The following is an 18916-nucleotide window of genomic DNA, read 5'->3' on the forward strand; positions in this document are numbered from 1 at the left end:
AGATTTATATCTGCATGATAAAATTGCACTTCTGATTGTGGCAAGAATCAAAACACTCTGCTTTGCAGCAAACAGGCCCATGTGTTTGATAAGCATGTCAAAGCCTAAGGGCAAACACACAGTCTTAAGAGAACATTGGCAGGGTACCAGGAGAAGAGTCAGGTGAACCACATCCTACCACCACCAGGGTACCAGGAGAAGAAACCTGAGCACTCACTGGGGTCTGAAGGTTTCACCTGTAGCAGCAATTCCTGAACAATATGAAAAACTTGAGTGAAATTTCAGGAAACTATGAATCCAATTACCCTGAAATGCCTGAAGAAGCTCCTTGCTCTAGCCTTTGATTCATTAGAACAGTCCAAACGGAAACTGTTTCCAAACTACACGCTCCACGCTCCATAAAGCCTTGTTTCATGACTTCAGGGTTTAAGAACACACACAGGTGACCACTGTTACAAGAAACAGTATAGAAAAGCAACATCTTGTAACAAAGATCTTAGTTGGCCTAGATTGAAAACACCAGCCGGCCACTTGCCTAGTATTTTTAAGCACACAAAAAAAGTTTAATCCCAGCATTTAGGAGGCAGAGGCAGGCCGGTCAATGTGAATGCGAGGCCAGTCTGGTCTACAAAGTGAGTCCAGGACAGCCAAGGCTACACAGAGAAAGCCTGTCTCAAAAAAAAAAAAGTATTTTCAAACAGTAATTTTTTTTTTAAAACAAGATCTGACCCTGACACTCTTACTAACCTGGAACTTGCTGTGCAGACCAGGATGGACACAAACTCCCTGAGCCCTGCCAGCCTTTGCCTGGTGGGTGCTGGAATTAAAGGTGTATGTACATCAGTATTTTCAGCCTTTATCCTTTTCTTTTTCTGGTGCTGACCCTTGTGTAAAACTTAAACCTTTATTCTTCTTAACAACAATGGGGAAAGCACAGACCATTCTTGGAAGGAGTAGACATTGCTAAAAGGCCTGTGGCTAGAGTAACATAGCCCCACCTCCATGAGCAGCGCCCACCTCCACAGGCACTGGCCAATCCCAGGTAGAGTCACATAGCCACAGATAGGGTTCCCCTAGAAGCCTTTAAAAGAGCTTATTCTGCAGAATAAACACTCTTTGTTTTTGCATACTATTTCAGTCTGGGATCCTCCTTCAGCGATTTTCAGAGCCTTATACTTTAGACATAATGCATTTTCAAAATGGGTTTCTTATATTCTCAAAAATTAAATTGTAAAATAGTGTCTTTAAAAATTACACAAAACAACAAACCAAAAATTGTGTTAAATCCAAAGGATTCTGTTAGTGTTAAACAAATGCATTTAAACTCTGTAAGCATGTGGCTTTGTGGAAATGACATTATTGTCTCAGTTTCTGGGCTGAATGGCTCCTACTTTGCTTTAGCACACTGGACCCTATTTCAGGAAAATTGATGTTCATGAGAATGTAAGAAAAATTACAAATTTACATAATAATCTGAACAATAGAATACCATAAAAGGACTCAAAAGTTGCTTTTGTGTGATTTCCTTTCTGGTTTTTTTTTCTACAAGATGACTCAAACTTAGCCAAACTAAATCTGTATGTGTGTCTTTAAACTAGTGCAATTGGCCTGGTGGCGGTGGAGCATGCCTTTAATCCCAGCACTTGGGAGGCAGAGGCAGGCAGATCGCTGTGAGTTCCAGGCCAGCCTGGTCTACAAAGCAAGTACAGGACAGTCAAGGCCACACAAGAAAAAAAAACCCTGTCTCGGAAAACAAAAACAAAAAAGAAACAAACAAATGAAACTAGTGCAATTGAAGATGTGTTTCTGTATGTAAAAAAAAAAAATGTTTTTCACTGTCCCTTTCTGTAGCCATCAGAGTGATATTACCAAAAAAAGCTAATCTTCTGGTCTTGGCATTCTTTCTGTACACCTTCCAGGTTCTTATAATTATCCTTCGACTACCCACCTCTGCAGTAGTGAGCCCAAATGCCTGTGTAGCCCTAGAATTCCAGTTCTTTCCTATTATTCCAGTCAAGCACCGTCCTGTTTGCCCTAAACAGTTGCCACTTCTCTCCTCTCCATTCCCTTCAGGGAACCACCGGTTTCTCGCCTGGGTGGGCACGGGCAGCTGTACTTACCTAAGCATATGAACAATTCCTTTGTTTACTCAGCTATTTCCCACCCTAGCCTGTGAGCGCTCCTTGAAGTTGGCTGACTATGTCTAGTCAGGCACATACCATAGTTACATAGGATAGACATATTCAAAACCGGACAAGGGACAGAAGGTTGGTTTGATGCATTGCATTATTGGTAGTAATGATGGTCTTTGGAGCAGTAGATCCTTGAATGTTTATGAAATATCCAGTACAGATAAAGCTATCTTTAATCTACATATTAAATATTAAAACATTGGGGATGGTGGATTTTATTGTACTTTGCAGCTCATATCAATTCTTGTGGAAATATTGCCTGCATAAAACCTCAGTAAGCTGAAGTGACCAACTAAACTTGCCATTTCTCATTCTAGATTAAAGGAAACTTAGTTCACTCCTAACTTTATTAAAATATACTCGATCTTTTATACAGGCAACGAGTACATTCACAAGATATAGTTTAGAACCTGTGAAGAGTTAAGATGAAAGTAAGGACCACATTTGTTTCTGGTTTAAGGTCAAAGGCTTGGAAAGGAACCTGGCTGAAAAGACCCCCCCCCCATGATACAGCTGTCTGGCTGGGATCTCCTAAAGGAGGCCACAGTCCTGTGCCTGCAGGCCCCCTTCACTGGAAAATGCCGGGACATTTGATCCCCTGGCCATCTCCCTACATTTCTTTTCCTTACAGTCACTGGCTGAAATAATGGAATGAGTTAACAGCAAGACAGAGTTATTGGGGGCAAGGAGGATGGAGAGAGAGAGAGAGAGAGAGAGAGAGAGAGAGAGAGAGAGAGAGAGAGAGAGAGAGGGAGACCCAAAATGTCTGGGTTATATAGTGAAGAGCCTCTGAGAGAGGGGAAGGCCTGCCCCTGGCCTAAGGAATTCAGGGTAGAGGGCAGAGGGCAGAGGGCAGAGGGCAGGGTATGTCAGCCATGCCCTGCAGAAGTAGGGACCCAGGGGTGCCTGAAACCAACAGTCACCACTTCAGAGATCTGATGGCCCAGATTTTTTTTAAACAAATGTTTTTTAGCATATATTTGCAAGCATTCTCCCAAGTGTTGAACCTTCTCATTGGAAAGCATTTCTTTTTTAATTCTGAAAAATATATTACTTTGCTCAAAATAGCTTCTATTATTTACTAAAGTAAACCCAAAGCAATTTAAATGTTAATGGATTCTGAAATAGCTTCTAAATTATCAGCACCACAAAAGTAATATTAATAATAATTCATTTGATTTTTTTCCTTCTATTTGCTGTTATCAAAACATATTCACAACTGTGGACAACAATAACAGTTATCTTTAGTGATACGCCACATTTTGTCCAATTACAGACTAGCATAATAGAAACAAGAATAGAAAATGTATAACTCTAAAGCTATAGGCATTCAGCACTGAATGAGAAACACCTTTCCCAAAACATAAAGACAAAGAGAGGCCAAAGTTCCTGCTCCATGCCTTTCCCAGCTCAGCGAGATTCCCTAACAAACTCTCTAAGGCCACATTTGTTCACAGTGAACAGGCCTATTTGCTTCTCCAATATGCAAAGCAAAGGGCAGTAAGCAGTGATGAGGCCTCTCACTTCTAACCTCCCTGTTATCTTTTCCATCCATCCTTGCCCACATAGTTTTGACTTACAGCTCTGCCAAATCTATCCACTAGATTCAGGCTGGTGTACCAGCCTTCCCATCACCCTGAAAAAATATCTGACCCAAGGGAAGAGTAGGTTTACTTGGCTCATTGTTTCAGTGGTGCTTGATGTTGGGGTGTTTGTGCTGGGGCTGAGAAACTGACATAAACATGGCCAGGAAAATGAGAAGGGAATCTCCTTAACTCTTTCCTGTGCTCCCTTTGTCCTTTTATCACACTGAGACCCCCAGCCTCTAGAATGGTGCTGCCCTTTGGTCAGTATTCCTTGGAAAGTCCTTGGAGACACTTCCAGAAGGATGCTTACTAATCTGTCTGTAATTGATGCAAGGCCACTTTCTCATTCCACCGCCTAGCTTGCCACATATGAGCCTTTGGTGCTCATTGACGTGTAATGGGAATACTGCCAGGAGCAGACCCATCTCATCGTCCAAAAAGCCTTAAGTTAATAAAATCTTTAAATGTCATATTCTGTAGATCTCTGGGGTTTTTGAAGACTATCTATCTATCTGTCTGTCTGAATTACTTGTTTCTATTTTTTTAATCTGTCAACTGAAGATATATATTTTGTAATTAACTAAACTAGGACCTAATGTGACAATGCGTTTGATGGTCTGGCTACAAATACGCTTTTCTTAATTATCCTAAACATTTGGTAATAGTAGCTTTCAGAATAATTAGAACTTAGCATTGTAGTTTTAAAAATTGCATATGTACAATACCTTGGCATGTTGTAACCAAATATAATCTTTTTAAAATATTTATTTATTTATTCTGTATACAGTGCTCTGCCTGTATGTATGCCTGCATGGCAGAAGAAGGCATTAGATCACATTATAGATGGTTGTGATCCACCTTGTGGTTGCTGGGAATGGAACTCAGGACCTCTGGAAGAGCGGTCAGTGCTCTTCTGAACCATCCCACCAAATATAATCTTAAATCTGTATTAATATATAAATCTCTATACTAATGTAAGATTTTTGGTTTATTAATGCTCTTTGGTATGAAAGTAGATTCAACAATTCACCCTTTTACTTACCATTTCTATAATCAAACCCTTTCAAACAATAACAAACATCACCCATAAAATGACTAAAAACCATTCACTCCCTATTGGGAATGGGACAGAGTTTCTTAAATTATTTACTGATGATTTGGGATGTAGTTTTTTCGGGGGGGCAATCAAACTGGGATATTATCCAATCTTGAGAAAGCTAAGTTTTGCTGTCCAGTCTCTGCATGCTGAGAAAGTTCACAGCTTAACTGAAGCTATTGGTGTTCTAGTCAGAAAGTTGTCTCCAGTACCAGTGAATTCAACGCTTTTCCCCACTTTCTTTTCTACTAGACTTAGTGTAACTGGTTTTATGTTGAGGTCTTTGATCCTCTTGGACTTGAGTTTTATTCAGGTGGTAAATATGGATCTATTTGTATTCTTCTACATGTAGATATCCAGTTACACCAGCATCGTCAAGGCTGTGCCTAAGAGTGAAACTAAGAGACTTACATAGGAAAACAGGATTAACCTATAGGAATTGCCCAGCTGCTGTCAGCCTCAGTCGCAGCCCAACCTTGCTCCTCAACTTGGCAAACATGTCAGGCCTATAGAGACTGAGCGGATGCATCAAGTCCTTGATTTCCGTTTTCCAAAAGTACAGTGGGAAGGATGGGAACAGCTGTCAACTCTGCAAAACTGAGGTCCTTGCCTTCATGGATACAGAGCTGGCCGCCTTCACAGAGAACCAGAAGGACGCTGGGACCCTGGACCACATGATGAGTAAGCTGGACCTCAACAGTGATGGGCAGCTAGATTTCTAAGTTTCCCAAACTTATTGGCAGCTTATCTGTAGCATGCCATGAGTCCTCCCTCCAGGCATCCCAAAAGAATAGCTAACCATCTCATTTGCCTTCCAGCTACCAAGTCATCAGCTCCCCCACCATCCACACCTGCACTGAGCCCATCACACCCACCTCATGCAGCCCACGCCTGCTAGCAGAAATAAAACAATGCCATTTTCTTTAAAAAAAAAAAAAACCCTATAGAAATCAATCCCCAAATATTTGAGATGTTATTAAAACATTCTAATGATTTTATTAAGAATTTGAGATTTCCAGAATCTAAATTTGTATGTCAATCTTACTCTAATGCCAAATATTACATGGCATCTGTCTTAGTCCTGGTTACTATTGCTGTGATTAAGCACCGTGATCGAAGCAACTTGCAGAGGAAAGGGTTTATTAGGCTTATACTTCATCTTTGCTGTTCGTCATCAAGGGAAGTCAGGACAGGAACTTGAACAGGGCAGGAACCTGAGGCCAGGAGCTGCTGCAGAGGCCATGGAGGGTGCTGCTTACTGGCTTGCTCCCCATGGCTTGCTTGGACTGCTTTCTTATAGAACCCAGGACCACTAGCACTGGGATGGCCCCACCCACAATGAGTTCAGGAGCTAGAGTCATCAGTGAGGAAGTAGACTTAATTGAGAAAATGCAGCCCAATCTTATGGAAGCATTTTCTCTATTAAGTCTGCTTCCTCGCCGCTGAGTCTATCTCCTGTCAGGTCCACATAATGTATCCAGAATAACATCTTTTCAAATGTCCCTTAGAAAATATCAAATCACCTCACTATCTTTTTTCTAAAATATTATTTTTACGAAAATGTCTCCTTTTTCTCATCAAAAGTCTCTAACCAGAGTTTTAAATATTTCAAATACAATTTAATTATACCCTCAAGTCCTCCCTCAGGACACCAATACAACGTCCATTGAGGCATCATCACTCGGATTACATAGTCTCAGAACTAAAAGAAAGGAGAATGAGCCACATTTGTGGAACTGGACCTTGACCACTCTTCCCTGTGACGTCCCCTTCCCTTGATACATAGTGTGACAATGGGTGGAAAGCTCACAGGAGTACTTGTACTGTAACCAATAGAAATTTCCCAGAAACATAGGAAACCAACCTTGAATTTAATGCTTCAATATGTCTGTTTCTTTCTCAATCCTTTTCACCCTATAATCAGATCATAAATCTGTATCTCTCCATACAGACCTCAAGCTCTCACCCCTCAAGATGGAGCTACCTGATGCCCATTTCATTGCCCTTGTTGCAGCTCACAGTAGAATGAGCCGATGTTTGGAAACCGTGACCAATGCCTGCTCCAGTAACTGGTGCCCACTGACGCCCCTATAGTTTCAGCTCTATACAGGGGCAGTATCTGGCCATTCCAGTGTCTTCCTCAATCACTTTATGTTTCTCCCCATTGATTTCAGGCAGCATTTATATTGAAATTATTTCTCTCCGGCGTTGGCTTATCTGTTTTGGGGCTCATTCTATCTGAGGAAAATTATATTCTGTGCATCTTCTTTTCGTTTTTCCTGGTCCTCCCACATGGAAGGAAATGTGGAGAGCAGCAGCAAGTTCGTGTGGGGATCTGGGGAATCTAACCCGTGGTATCTGCAAGTACTCTTCACCATCGCTGAAGTTCTAGCTTGTGCATATTTTTCACCTCAATTACTAAGGACATACAGAAAAAAAAACTGTTATTTGGTATTCTTGCCATCTTTTTATCCTTCATCTTTAATTCTCTATTGTGGTTCTTAGAAAGGCAAATCTTTTTCCATTTATCTATCCCTCTTATATAATTACAGTCCTCCATTTCCTTTCACAAGTACAGGGTGGATCTGAGAGCACATTTAAATCAAGAGAAAGTGTGTCTGAGTCACAGTAGTACTTAAATGGCCTTGCCTGCTCTGCAGGCTATGTTTGAAGCATCATATTACCCCCTAGTGGTCAAGCATGAAATAGCAACCTTTGCTCCACTTAGTACCGGAATTAATGTTGGAAGTGTGGGTTGGTGTCTCCCTACAGAGAAACCAAGAGAGCCCATTGGGGGAGTCATCGCCTCAGTTGCAGTAGAAACTCGAGGCTGAAGGGTCATGGAGAGAAGCTGAGGTTTGGCCTTATGTGACTAAATCAAAGTCCCTGAAGAGGTAGGAGAGGCTATTTGTGAAGATTCAGGCAGAGTTGCACTGTGTTGTAGATGGCTGAACCGGCCCTGAGAAGACCTCTAAGCAGAACAGCAGAACAGCAGGTGTGGAGTGAAACTTGAGCCACCAGGCAAACTATTTGTATTGCAGCTGACAGAGTCTGATGAGTGGAGTTGCCGAAGCCCTTGGGGACGCGAAAGTTCATGAGTGTCCCAGATGCTCGGCATTGGTCTACAGGCTTTGACTGGCATGGCACCCTGTTGGTTGTGCTTTGATTTGATTGTATCTGTGCTCTGACTCTTCCCTCTGGGGATAAGAAGCATGTAACATATTTTGGAATTTACAGGAGCCCATAGTTAAGAGACCATATTTTTTAAAAGAAAACTTAGACTTCTAAAATGATTAAATTTTTCAGAGAATAGGGGACCTTGAAAGTTATTGTATGTTTTATGTCGTGATATTAACATGAGGCTTTGGAGAGAGACAAGAAAGGAAAGTGTAAGACCCCCGGCACGGTGGTCTTAACGTGGAGACCCCCACCAAGAACCAGCGAGACCAAGGTTTCGGTTGCAACATGCAAGAGGCTTTATTGTAGAGGGACGGGTACCTGGGCGTCTCAGTCTCCGGAGAGGCTAGCGCGCCGAGCGGGCCTTTCGGGGGCCTTTTATAGGGATTTTAGCGAGAAGTGCAGGTACAGAAGCGAGAAGCATAGTTACAGGGCTCTGATTGGTAAATTTAAATGAGGCGAGGTTATGGCCCGGTCATTAGGTGGGCTCTGGGAACAGGGGAGTTTACCCGTTCTCTGGGCCAGGTGGTCGTCCATAAATATCTTGTTTGACATGAAGCGAGGTTATGGCCCGGTCATCAGATGGGAACAGGGGAGTCTACCCATTCTCTGGGCCAGATGGCCGGCCATAAATATCTTGTTTGACAAGGACAAACTGTTTCTGTTATCTTAGCACGCTTTTATCTTTCTCCTCTGGGCCCCAGGCCTCATCTTATCCCGGGAACCTATTATTCTAGTCTTGCCTTGCAAGATAGCGTTACTGCTGCTATGCTTGCTATGTCGGTTGCACAGGGGAGGGGGTCTTACAAAAGGTTATGGTTTAACAGTGATATATATATACTTGTGTGTTGGTTGACAAAGGATTGATTGTGTTGGTTAATTTTTGTCAACTTGACACAACTGTAAACATACCTGGAAAGTAATCTCAGTTTTAAAAACTTACTTTGGGCTGTGGACAAATCTGTGGAGCATTTTCTTGATTATTTATTAAAATAGAAGGACCCAGCCCACCCATCCCTGATAGGTGATCCTGAGCTGTATATGAAAGCAGCTGAGCAAACCAATAGAAGCAAACCAGTAAGCGGTGATTAGTCACAGTCCACACCCCACTTATTGCCTCTCAGTCCTTACCTGAATTCCTGTCGACTTCCCTCAGTGATGGATTGTGACATGAGAGTTATAAGATGACATAAACTCTTTCTTTGTCACTTGTTTTTAGTCATAGTGTTCTAGCACAGCAGCATAACGCAAACCAGAACAACTAGACTTCTACTACAGAACACCAAACACTATACATTAGGAAATATACATACATAATGTAGAAGGAGACAGGAAGTGAAAAAATACTGCAAGGGACCACAGATCCGGCATACTCCACAAAGACACACCTTCAGCAACCTACTTCCTCTAACCAGCCCAGCTCCTGACAGCCCCTTCAATATGGACTCATCAAATGATTTCCCCTGATGAAGTGGTGCTCTCCCGATTGCCTCCCAACAGTGCCACCATCTGAGCACCACTCCTCAGTACATGAGCCCTTTGGATAAACATTTCACATTCAAACCAGAACAGCGATTGGCCTGCACTCATCTCCAGTTGGTGGTGGCTGAGAAGGAAAAAGTCACTTCCTTTGAGGATGTGCCCCAGTGGATTGCCCTACAGGCACACATGGCAGCACTAACTGGGTTCTGGGGTCATTAATAGCCAAAAGAGGGAGGACTTTACGATATGAGGGAGACAGGGCAAAGGGCACTAAGAGCAGCTGGAGGGAGGTAGTGGTAAACAGATATAATCAAAATGTGTCATATAAATGGCTGAAAATGTCAAAGAATAAATAAAATACTATTTTAAAAAGCAAAAGCTAGAAATATTTTTATCTTTATTTTATCTTGTATGGTCTCTCACATACTATATTACTGTATTTCACTTCCAAGTTTGTATTTTTCTAAAACAAAACAAAAAGGGGGGATAAATTCAGCATAGAAAGGATAAGGGTCAGGCTGGAAGTCCTGTCATACCATTCCTCCTCTGTGGAGAGATCCAGTGTGCCACACTGGAGTCTGTCATGCTTTACAAGTACATTGTGTGTTTCTTTAAAGTAGAGATCTAGAAAACTTTGTGAGAATGTACATAGATAAACATATTTCATTATATGTGCATGTTGTGTATGCAGGACTAAGCATAAAGTCAAACACATTGAGCAAAAATTGAAAAATATTTAGAGATGAATATGTGTATTGTGTGCTTATATACTGAAGGGCTGTATAACAGTATTCTAGTCAACAACAGAAATCCGTATCATCTAATGGTATGGTAAAGATACCACCTAATAATAACGCTATGATACGGTATCCCTCCAACCCCCAAGTAGAGCTTGCCTCTCCTTCTGTTTGTCTTCTTTTAAACCTTTCTCTAGTAATATTTTCAATATCGTTATGTTCATAAGACCTAGTCTTCCCATTATATTTCATAACTAAATACTACTAATATAAAATGTCAGCTTTTACACATTAATGGTATAAAGTTACAGGGATAATACTATTCCAGTTTTATTTGTTATTTCCAAGTGTTTTCCTAAAATACAAACCTACTTCTGAGAAATGTACTTCTATTACACATAGGGAGCAGTTATTTATTCTTATTTTATTATGATTTCTTGCAACTCAGGTGCATTTTTAAGAAATGCCTCTTCTATATCTATCAATGTGATTGTATTACTTCCCCCTTTGACTTATAAATCTGGTGAGTTATCTTACTAACTCCTCTAATATTAAACTTTTCTTTAGATGTTGCAATAAACCTCATCATTTTAGGTACTTTTAGTTCATTGCTCATTATAATTGCCATGTCACTTAGAATTTTTGCATAGATATTCATATATTAAAGTAGCCTTTAATTTTCTTTCTGTACTATTTTTGTCAAAATTTACAGGCTGATTTTATCTTAAAAAGGGGGAAAAAGGTTTCTTTTTGTACCAGTATATTTATAAAGGCATCATGATGATCTATCTTCTGAATATTTGAAAGCACGAATTCATGAAAACATTGGCCTCTAGGACTTCTTAAAGGCGTAGCTTTCAGAAAACCTGGGCAGATCTAAATAAATAAAACTGATACAGTTCTGACACATCTCAATTGGCTCCGATTTCCTCAGTGTGGAAACGGCCAGGAGTTAGTTGGACAAATGAAAAAGAAGGACATAGAGTATATGTAGTCAATAAACACAACAAGGAGATCAGAGCACCGCCCAGGAGAGAGCAAGGAGATCAGAACACCGCCCAGGAGAGAGCAAGGAGATCAGAACACCGCCCAGGAGAGAGCAAGGAGATCAGAACACCGCCCAGGAGAGAGCAAGGAGATCAGAACACCGCCCAGGAGAGAGCAAGGAGATCAGAACACCGCCCAGGAGAGAGCAAGGAGATCAGAACACCGCCCAGGAGAGAGGCAAGGGCAACACTCTGGGCTCCAAAACCCTCCTGTGCAACTGGTGGTGAAGGTGCTCTCCTCACCACTTCCCAGGCAGGCAAGTCTGACGAGCTCTGGGGATGCCTCCTTTGGCCAAAACCTTAATTTGTTTGTTAGTCACCTCTCTAAGTAAGCCCCAATGTGTCCCTGCAGTTCATCTGCTGTAACTCTGTCCTATAGCACTGATGAATTGGGGGGAGGGGGGGCAGTCCACCCCACATCCATATAGTGAGGCTCCAGGTTCGGCCCCTCTGTTTTGTTTTGCAATAGCTACTGTCACAGAAGCCACTGTTACTCTTGACATCATCTCACAGAATTTTTTTTCACATCATGAAACAAACTTCCCTGTGTCCTTATATTACAATTTCAGATTCCCTGAGAAGATCTGAGAAACTCAATTTGATGATCGGATGGCCACTTTATTCTAATCTGGTGTGGGCAAAGGTCAGTGTCCCAGAAAGAGAAGCAGAACACATTTAGGGTTATGGGGACAGTTGGGCTTTGGGAGAAAGATGCGCAAACATTAACTCCTATCTTTTGTAGGGCAGATTGCTGTACTTTCTTAGTTTCCATTTAAATTTCATCCTAGGATTATGAAGTATGAATACACTTAATGTATATCATCTTTCCATTTCAACCAATTTGCCCTCATATCTAAATGTGATATATTCTAAATCTAAATGATATATTCTTCTATTCATTAAAAATTACTTAATAGACACATTTTAAATAGAAATTTGGCCTCTTGTCGTATTATCACAGAAAATGCAAGGCTCTTTAAAGAAATCAGGACTTAGAAGAAAAAGGCTTTTTCAAAACTAAGACATCAAAACACAAAGCTATTACTACATCTGTAGTAATAGATGATGATAACTATGCTAAAGGTTGCTCAGGCATTACATCTTATTTTCACTTTCTCCAGGGTAAAACGTGAAGTGGAGGTCTGTATAGATTTTAAGATTCCATTTCTGTACACACTACCTGGGCTTAGCAATGTTTGTGATTCTCTTAAAACCCATTTTAAAGTATATGATAAGATGAATATCTTTTAAAATGGATACAACCGTTTTTAAGCAAGGAACTTTTTTTTAGAAGATATCAAAAATATCATAACTTTTCAAAATTCATATGAAAGTGTTTATTTGAATGTGAATAAGATGCTATTTCTATGCATTGAGATAAAGTCAGCTTTCAGCCAAGTTATTCAGAGACTCTCTACCAAAGTGTCTTTGCAAATCACTGAGATGTGAAGTTCTGCAATTCTCATGGTTCAGGAAGACTCCGGACTCACAGGCTGCTTTGATGCATTCAGATTTTTAGTAACAGTTGGAGGATTGGAGGATAATGTGTCTCACTCTACCCAAGCCAGCTGTATCGTTCTCAAACACAGCTGAAAATAAAAAATGAAATAGCATGCTCATTTTCCACATGAACGCAGAGCTAATTCAGAAGTGTATCTTTTGTAAGATGCTTGGCTGTGCTGTTTTAAAAACTAGGTGTGAAGCTGGGGCCATCAAATTCCTTTCCCCAAGAATACGAGAATACGTAACTATGAAGGCAGTTAAAGAAGAGGAGTGTGTGTGTGTGTGTGTGTGTGTGTGTGTGTGTGTGTGTGTGTGTGTGTGTAGGAAGAGGGGCATGAATGGGCCTGTATACATGAGATCAGGGACATATAATTGGAAGATGTGAGGTACTGTATTCTCTGAGAAACCAAGAAACTAAAGAAAGTAGAGTGCAGTAAGCAAGCAAAGCTTAGCAACCACACACTCCGGGCTCCCTTAACTGCATCCTTCCCTTAGCGTCCATGGGATAACTCGCGCCATATCATATCTTGTTTTTGTGTTCAGTCAACATGAACTAAATCATGTTGCTTGACAGAGCTGAAACTGTCACAGCTCTTGGGATATACAAACCACAGTGCCAGAGAGGAGATGGGGCTTCCAACAAGGGCTGCCTTGTTTTGATTAAGAGTCTAGGTGGGCTGCAGAAGGGTACCTTGCATGAAAACCAGTCTGAAGACACAAAGTCGACACACAGTAGAACAGAGCAGATGCACGCCACACCAATCTTGTCCGTCAATTGACAGAACAGTTAAGTGTCTGGGAAATCAGTAAGGCGTGTGTCCCAGCTGTGTCTTTGAGTAGTTTCCAGAGACGATTAACTAACAAAAGAAGACCTGCCCTAAACGTGGACAGCAGCAGCCCATAAGCTGAGGGCCCCATAGACTAAAACAGAAAAGAAGGAGCCTGAACAGCAGGATGCTCCCCCCCCCTCTCTTCTCTTGCTGTCAATCAATGTGATTTGATCTGCCCTGCCACACCTTCCCCATCATGAAGATTGAAATCCCCCTTCCTAAGTAGGAGCCAAAGCTGAGGGCACCTTCTCATAAGGAAAGAAAGTAGCACTGCTAAGAACCGGAGAGCACTCCCTCAGGGGTCCTCGCCTCCCCTTGCTTATCTGGATGATGAGGCCTCTTATGCTAATGAGCCGATACATCACTTCCGCTCTTTCTCGGCCACCCGCCATTTTGCTAGGGCAGGTTCGAGGACTTGCTCCAGGCACTTGTATTGTCTACTGAAGGGTGATGCGGGACCAACCCCCTCCCCCGCCTGCCGCCTCCGCTGCTGCCGCCGCTGGACCCCATGAGCTGAGTGCCCGCTCCACGCCGCGCTCGGGAGAGTTGGGGGATTTGGCGTCTCCTCAGACACAGCGTGCACGAAGGTGAAGCCCCACGCCCTCCGCCTCCACCCTCCGCCGCCTCTCCTTTGTCTGTACTGCCCGCCGCCGCTTGCCTCTCAGCAGCGCCACGTGCCCGAGCAGGAGCCAAGCTCCAGGCTCCAGCAGGAGCCGGAGCGTGACTTCGCCCAGGGCGCGGCCTCGCCGCCATCGCCGCCTGGCCCCGCCGCACGCTGGCCCCGCGCACGCTTCGAGCCAAAGATTTTTAGACAGTTTGAACCTAATGACTTTTATTTGAAAAACACTACGTGGAAGGATATAGGACTGTGGGACCCTTCACTTACAAAAACTCAGGACTATTGGACAAAACCTTTTTGCTGCAGTGATTGTCCACTTTCCTCAAAGTTCTACTCTGCCTACAAATAGCCATTTCCGGAATTTCCATAGTGGGGACTTTGAAAACAGGATTCTCCTTAATTGGCCCTGTTGTTCCTTCAGTGCAGATAAAAAGAATTTGGAAACATACAGTATTTCATGCTCCAAACTCTAGCGCACCGCACCGAGTAGCAGCCTCAACACTTTCAAAGATGAAAAACGACAACCCTAAACCAAAGCAGGCAGAGCAAGCCATGTATTACTGCAAGACGTGCACTTACCGAGACCCTCTTTATGAGATCGTCAGGAAACACATCTACAGGAAACATTTTCAGCATGTGGTGGTGCCCTACATAGCAAAGACAGGAGAAAAGTCACTCAACGGTGCAATGGCGCTAGGTGCAAACGCCCAGGAAGAGTGTAACACCCTCTGCAAGCAATGCCTTTTCATGCCCGAGTCCTATGAAGCTTTGGTGCAGCATGTCATTGAAGACCATCAAAGAATAGGCTATCAGGTCACTGCCATGATCGGGCACACAGATGTAGTTCCCCAAGCCAAACTGGTGATGCTGATTGCTCCCAAGGCTCAAGAGAAAAAGAGCATGGGACTCCCACCAAAAATTAGTTTTCTTGCTTCTGGAAATGTCCAGTCTTTGCCATCACAGCAAATGGTGAATCGACTGTCAACAGCAAAGCCCAACTTTAATTCAACGGGAGTCAACATGATGTCCAATATTCACCTACAGCAAAACAACTATGGAGTCAAGCCTGTGGGCCAGAGCTATGGCGCTGGCCAGTCAGTGTGGCTGGGTCTCGGTGGCAGTGTGCCAGTTTCCATCCCTCAGCAGTCTCAGTCTGTCAAGCAGTTACTTCTGAGTGGAAACGAGAGGTCCTGTGGGCTAGGTGCTAAGAAGAGGTCCCCAGCAGCAGCCAGGTATCCCTTGCAGATTGCCAACACCTCCTCTCTACCCTCAGGCCAGGTGATGTCTCCCCCTGTGTCTCAGTCACAGGCATCTAGAGTGTTAAGTCAGTCCAGTTCTAAACCTCCACCAGCAGCCACGGGCCCTCCCCCAAGCAACCATTGTGCCACTCGGAAGTGGAGAATATGTACCATCTGTAATGAGCTTTTTCCTGAGACTATCTACAGTGTTCACTTCGAAAAGGAACATAAAGCTAAAAAAGTCCCAGCAGTAGCTAACTACATTATGAAAATAGACAATTTTACTAGCAAATGCTTCCTCTGTAATCGCTATTTGCCTACAGATACCCTACTCAACCATATGTTAAGTCATGGTTTGTCTTGTCCATATTGCTGTTTAACCTTCAATGATGTGGAAAAGATGGCAGCACACATGGGAATAGTTCACATTGATGAAGAGATGGAACCTAAGATGGATTCTACTTTTAGCTTTGACTTGACATTGCAAAAGGGCAGTCACACCAGTAATCATCTCCTGGTAACCACAAACAACCTGAGGGATGCCCCAGTCGAATCAGTGGCTTACCATGCCCAAAATAATGCCCCGGTTCCTCGAAAGCCACAACCAAAGGTTCAGGAAAAAGCAGATGTCCCTATTAAAAGTTCACTTCAAGCTGCAGTGCCCTATAAAAAAGATGTTGGGAAAACTCTTTGCCCTCTTTGCTTTTCAATCTTAAAAGGACCCATATCTGAGGCACTTGCACATCATTTACGAGAAAGTCACCAAGTTATTCAGACAGTTAATCCAGTTGGAAAAAAGCTAACTTACAAATGTATCCATTGCTTTGCTGTGTACTCTAGCAACATGACAGCCTCAACAATCACCCTGCATCAAGTCCACTGCAGGGATGTTAGAAAGACACAGAATGGCCAGGACAAGACTAACGCACCTTCTCGGCTCAATCACTCTCCAGGCCTGGCCCCTGTGAAGCGCACCTGTGAGCAAGTAAAGTTCCCATTGCTAAGAAAACAGAAGCTGAAGGATGACAGTGATTCCCTCAGCTGCTTTGAAGAGAAGCCTGAAGAGCCTGTTGTTTTAGCCTTAGACCCCAAGGGTCATGAAGATGCTTCTTATGAAGCTAGGAAAAGCTTTCTCACAAAGTACTTCAACAAACAGCCTTATCCCACCAGGAGAGAAATTGAGAAGTTGGCTGCCAGCCTATGGCTGTGGAAGAGCGACATTGCTTCCTATTTTAGTACCAAGAGGAAGAAGTGTCTCCGTGACTGTGAGAAGTACAAGACTGGGGTGTTGCTAGGTTTTAACATGAAAGAGTTGAAGAAAGTTAAACATAAGATGAATTTTGTTGCTGAGTGGCTATTTGAAAATCATAATGAGAAGGACTCAAGAGTCAGTGCTAGCAAGACTATTGACAAAAAGCTTAACCTTGGGAAAGAAGATGACAGCTTCTCAGATAATTTTGCACACTTGGAAGAAGAATCCAAGGGAAGTGGCAGCCCTTTTGACCCTGTCTTTGAAGTTGAGCCTAAAATTCCTAGTAGTAATCCAGAGAAGCATGTACCGAAGATAACTCCTGAGGATGCTTTGGAATCGGAGAAGCTAGACCAAAAAGAGGAGGAGGGTGGTCCAAAATATGAAACCATCCATTTGAGGAACCAATCAACAACTAATGCATGACGCCTCTGATAGTGAGGTAGACCAAGATGATGTAGTTGAGTGGAAAAAAGGGTACGTCGCCTGGCTCCCAGCAGATCTCAGACTTCGAGGACAATGCATGTGAAATGAAGCCAGGAACCTGATCTGGTGAGTCTTCCAGGAGCAGTAAGCCAGCTGCGAAAAGTAATGGTGCAAGATGACACAGAGCAGTTGAAATGGAAGAATGGTTCCTAGGGAAAAGCTGAAGGGTTTTGGTCCAAGGACCAGTCACAGTGGGAAAATGCATCGGAGAATGCAGAGCGCTTACCAAACCCACAGACTGAGTGGCAGAGTAGCACAATTGACAGTGAGGATGTGGAGCAGTTTGATGGCATGACTGATGGAGTTGCTGATCCTATGCATGGCAGCTTGACTGGAGTGAAACTGAGCAGCCAGCAAGCCTGAGGGCCTGGCAGGCCACGGCACATGGGCCATGTTGCATCCTGGACTTACGCTCTCCTTCCAGTCTGACTGCAAAGCTGTCTTCTAACTGGCACTACCTAGCAAGGACTGATCAGTCAGCAGGCTCGTGGAGACATGCGACCACTCTAGTCCCAGTGGTTTAGTTCTAAGTCTATGACATGTGATTGGTTGATCTTGTTTCAAACCCTTCTCTGGTAGACTCAGTAGTGAAGTGTGAAAAATCAATAAGCTGGTGGTTCATGAATACACACAGGGAGAAACAGTTCATTACCTACCTGCCTTCCCAGTGTTTCTTTCCCTTAGTAAGATGTTGGATTGGATGTCCTGGGAAAACCTTACCCTGGTTCATGAGAGCAGTTAGTACAGGGCGGGCAAACATGCTACCAGTCAGGTATGTCTAGTAGACTTGGGAACATGGGAGTTTTTCCATGTATTCATTCTAAATAATTGAAATGTATATTTGTACAGTCTTTCAGACCTTAAGTCACACTTATGACACTGTTACTGTGTACCCGTCATAGACTGGTTTCTAGTGTTGCCCCTGCTGTGTGATAAATGCTATATCTAGTTTACCCAGCAGAAGCTTGGCCCTGCAATAGTACCTTTGGACAGACTTAGTTTTTTCACATAACCTTGTACCATCTTGCAACAAAAGATATATATCTGGACTCTCCTGTATCATAGAAATTTTTATTTTTGGGGGTATCCTTGACATCACAACTGTCAAAAATGGTATCTCTTTCTGAGACCTTTTTAGCTAAAGTAACATGCAAGAATTGATTTTACAGCTAGTAATTTTGACACCGTTTAGATCTGTAAGAGTGTTGTGTCAGAGCAGCAAGCACAGTTGAGTGCTGCATTTGGGATATTTAGTTTCCTCTTTAGTTGAGTACCACTTGGTGTATTAATTTATACCATCTAATATATGACCCACTGTTGTAGTATGTATGATTTTGTGGTCTTTATTTCCCTTTGTATTCATTTTAAGCATCTAAATAAATTAGTGTATTGTGCTTTTTTAAAAAAAGTATGAGCTAAAGTAAGTAAATCTTTCCTCCCTAAAGGTGTTTACATCATATATTGTCACAGCAACATAAAGTCTACGGGTTGTGTCAAAAAAAAAGCATATTTAAAAAAAATAAGAGGATTTACTACTTTTCAAGAGGACCTGAGTTCGGATTCCAGTGCCCATGTCAGATAACTTAGCAGCTCCAGGAGATCTGATGCCCTCTTTTGCCCTCTGCTGATAGCTGTACACACAGGACATATACACACATATTCATAAATTAAAATG

At 42.6% G+C, this 18916-nt stretch overlaps 1 protein-coding gene across 1 annotated transcript; it reads left to right on the forward strand.

The window, feature by feature from the left end:
* The first annotated feature begins 14151 nt into the window (after positions 1 to 14151).
* On the forward strand, positions 14152 to 18635 carry LOC311597930 (activity-dependent neuroprotector homeobox protein-like). The gene is given in 6 exon segments (XM_084782543.1): positions 14152 to 17162; positions 17164 to 17224; positions 17226 to 17300; positions 17304 to 17347; positions 17349 to 17391; positions 17395 to 18635. Coding segments are annotated over 6 exon segments (2817 nt in total). The 5' UTR covers positions 14152 to 14778; the 3' UTR covers positions 17605 to 18635.
* Positions 18636 to 18916: the final 281 nt, after the last annotated feature.

The sequence above is a fragment of the Acomys minous genome (genome assembly GCF_964271855.1).
Source record: "Acomys minous genome assembly, chromosome: 5".
Classification (NCBI taxonomy): domain Eukaryota; kingdom Metazoa; phylum Chordata; class Mammalia; order Rodentia; family Muridae; genus Acomys; species Acomys minous.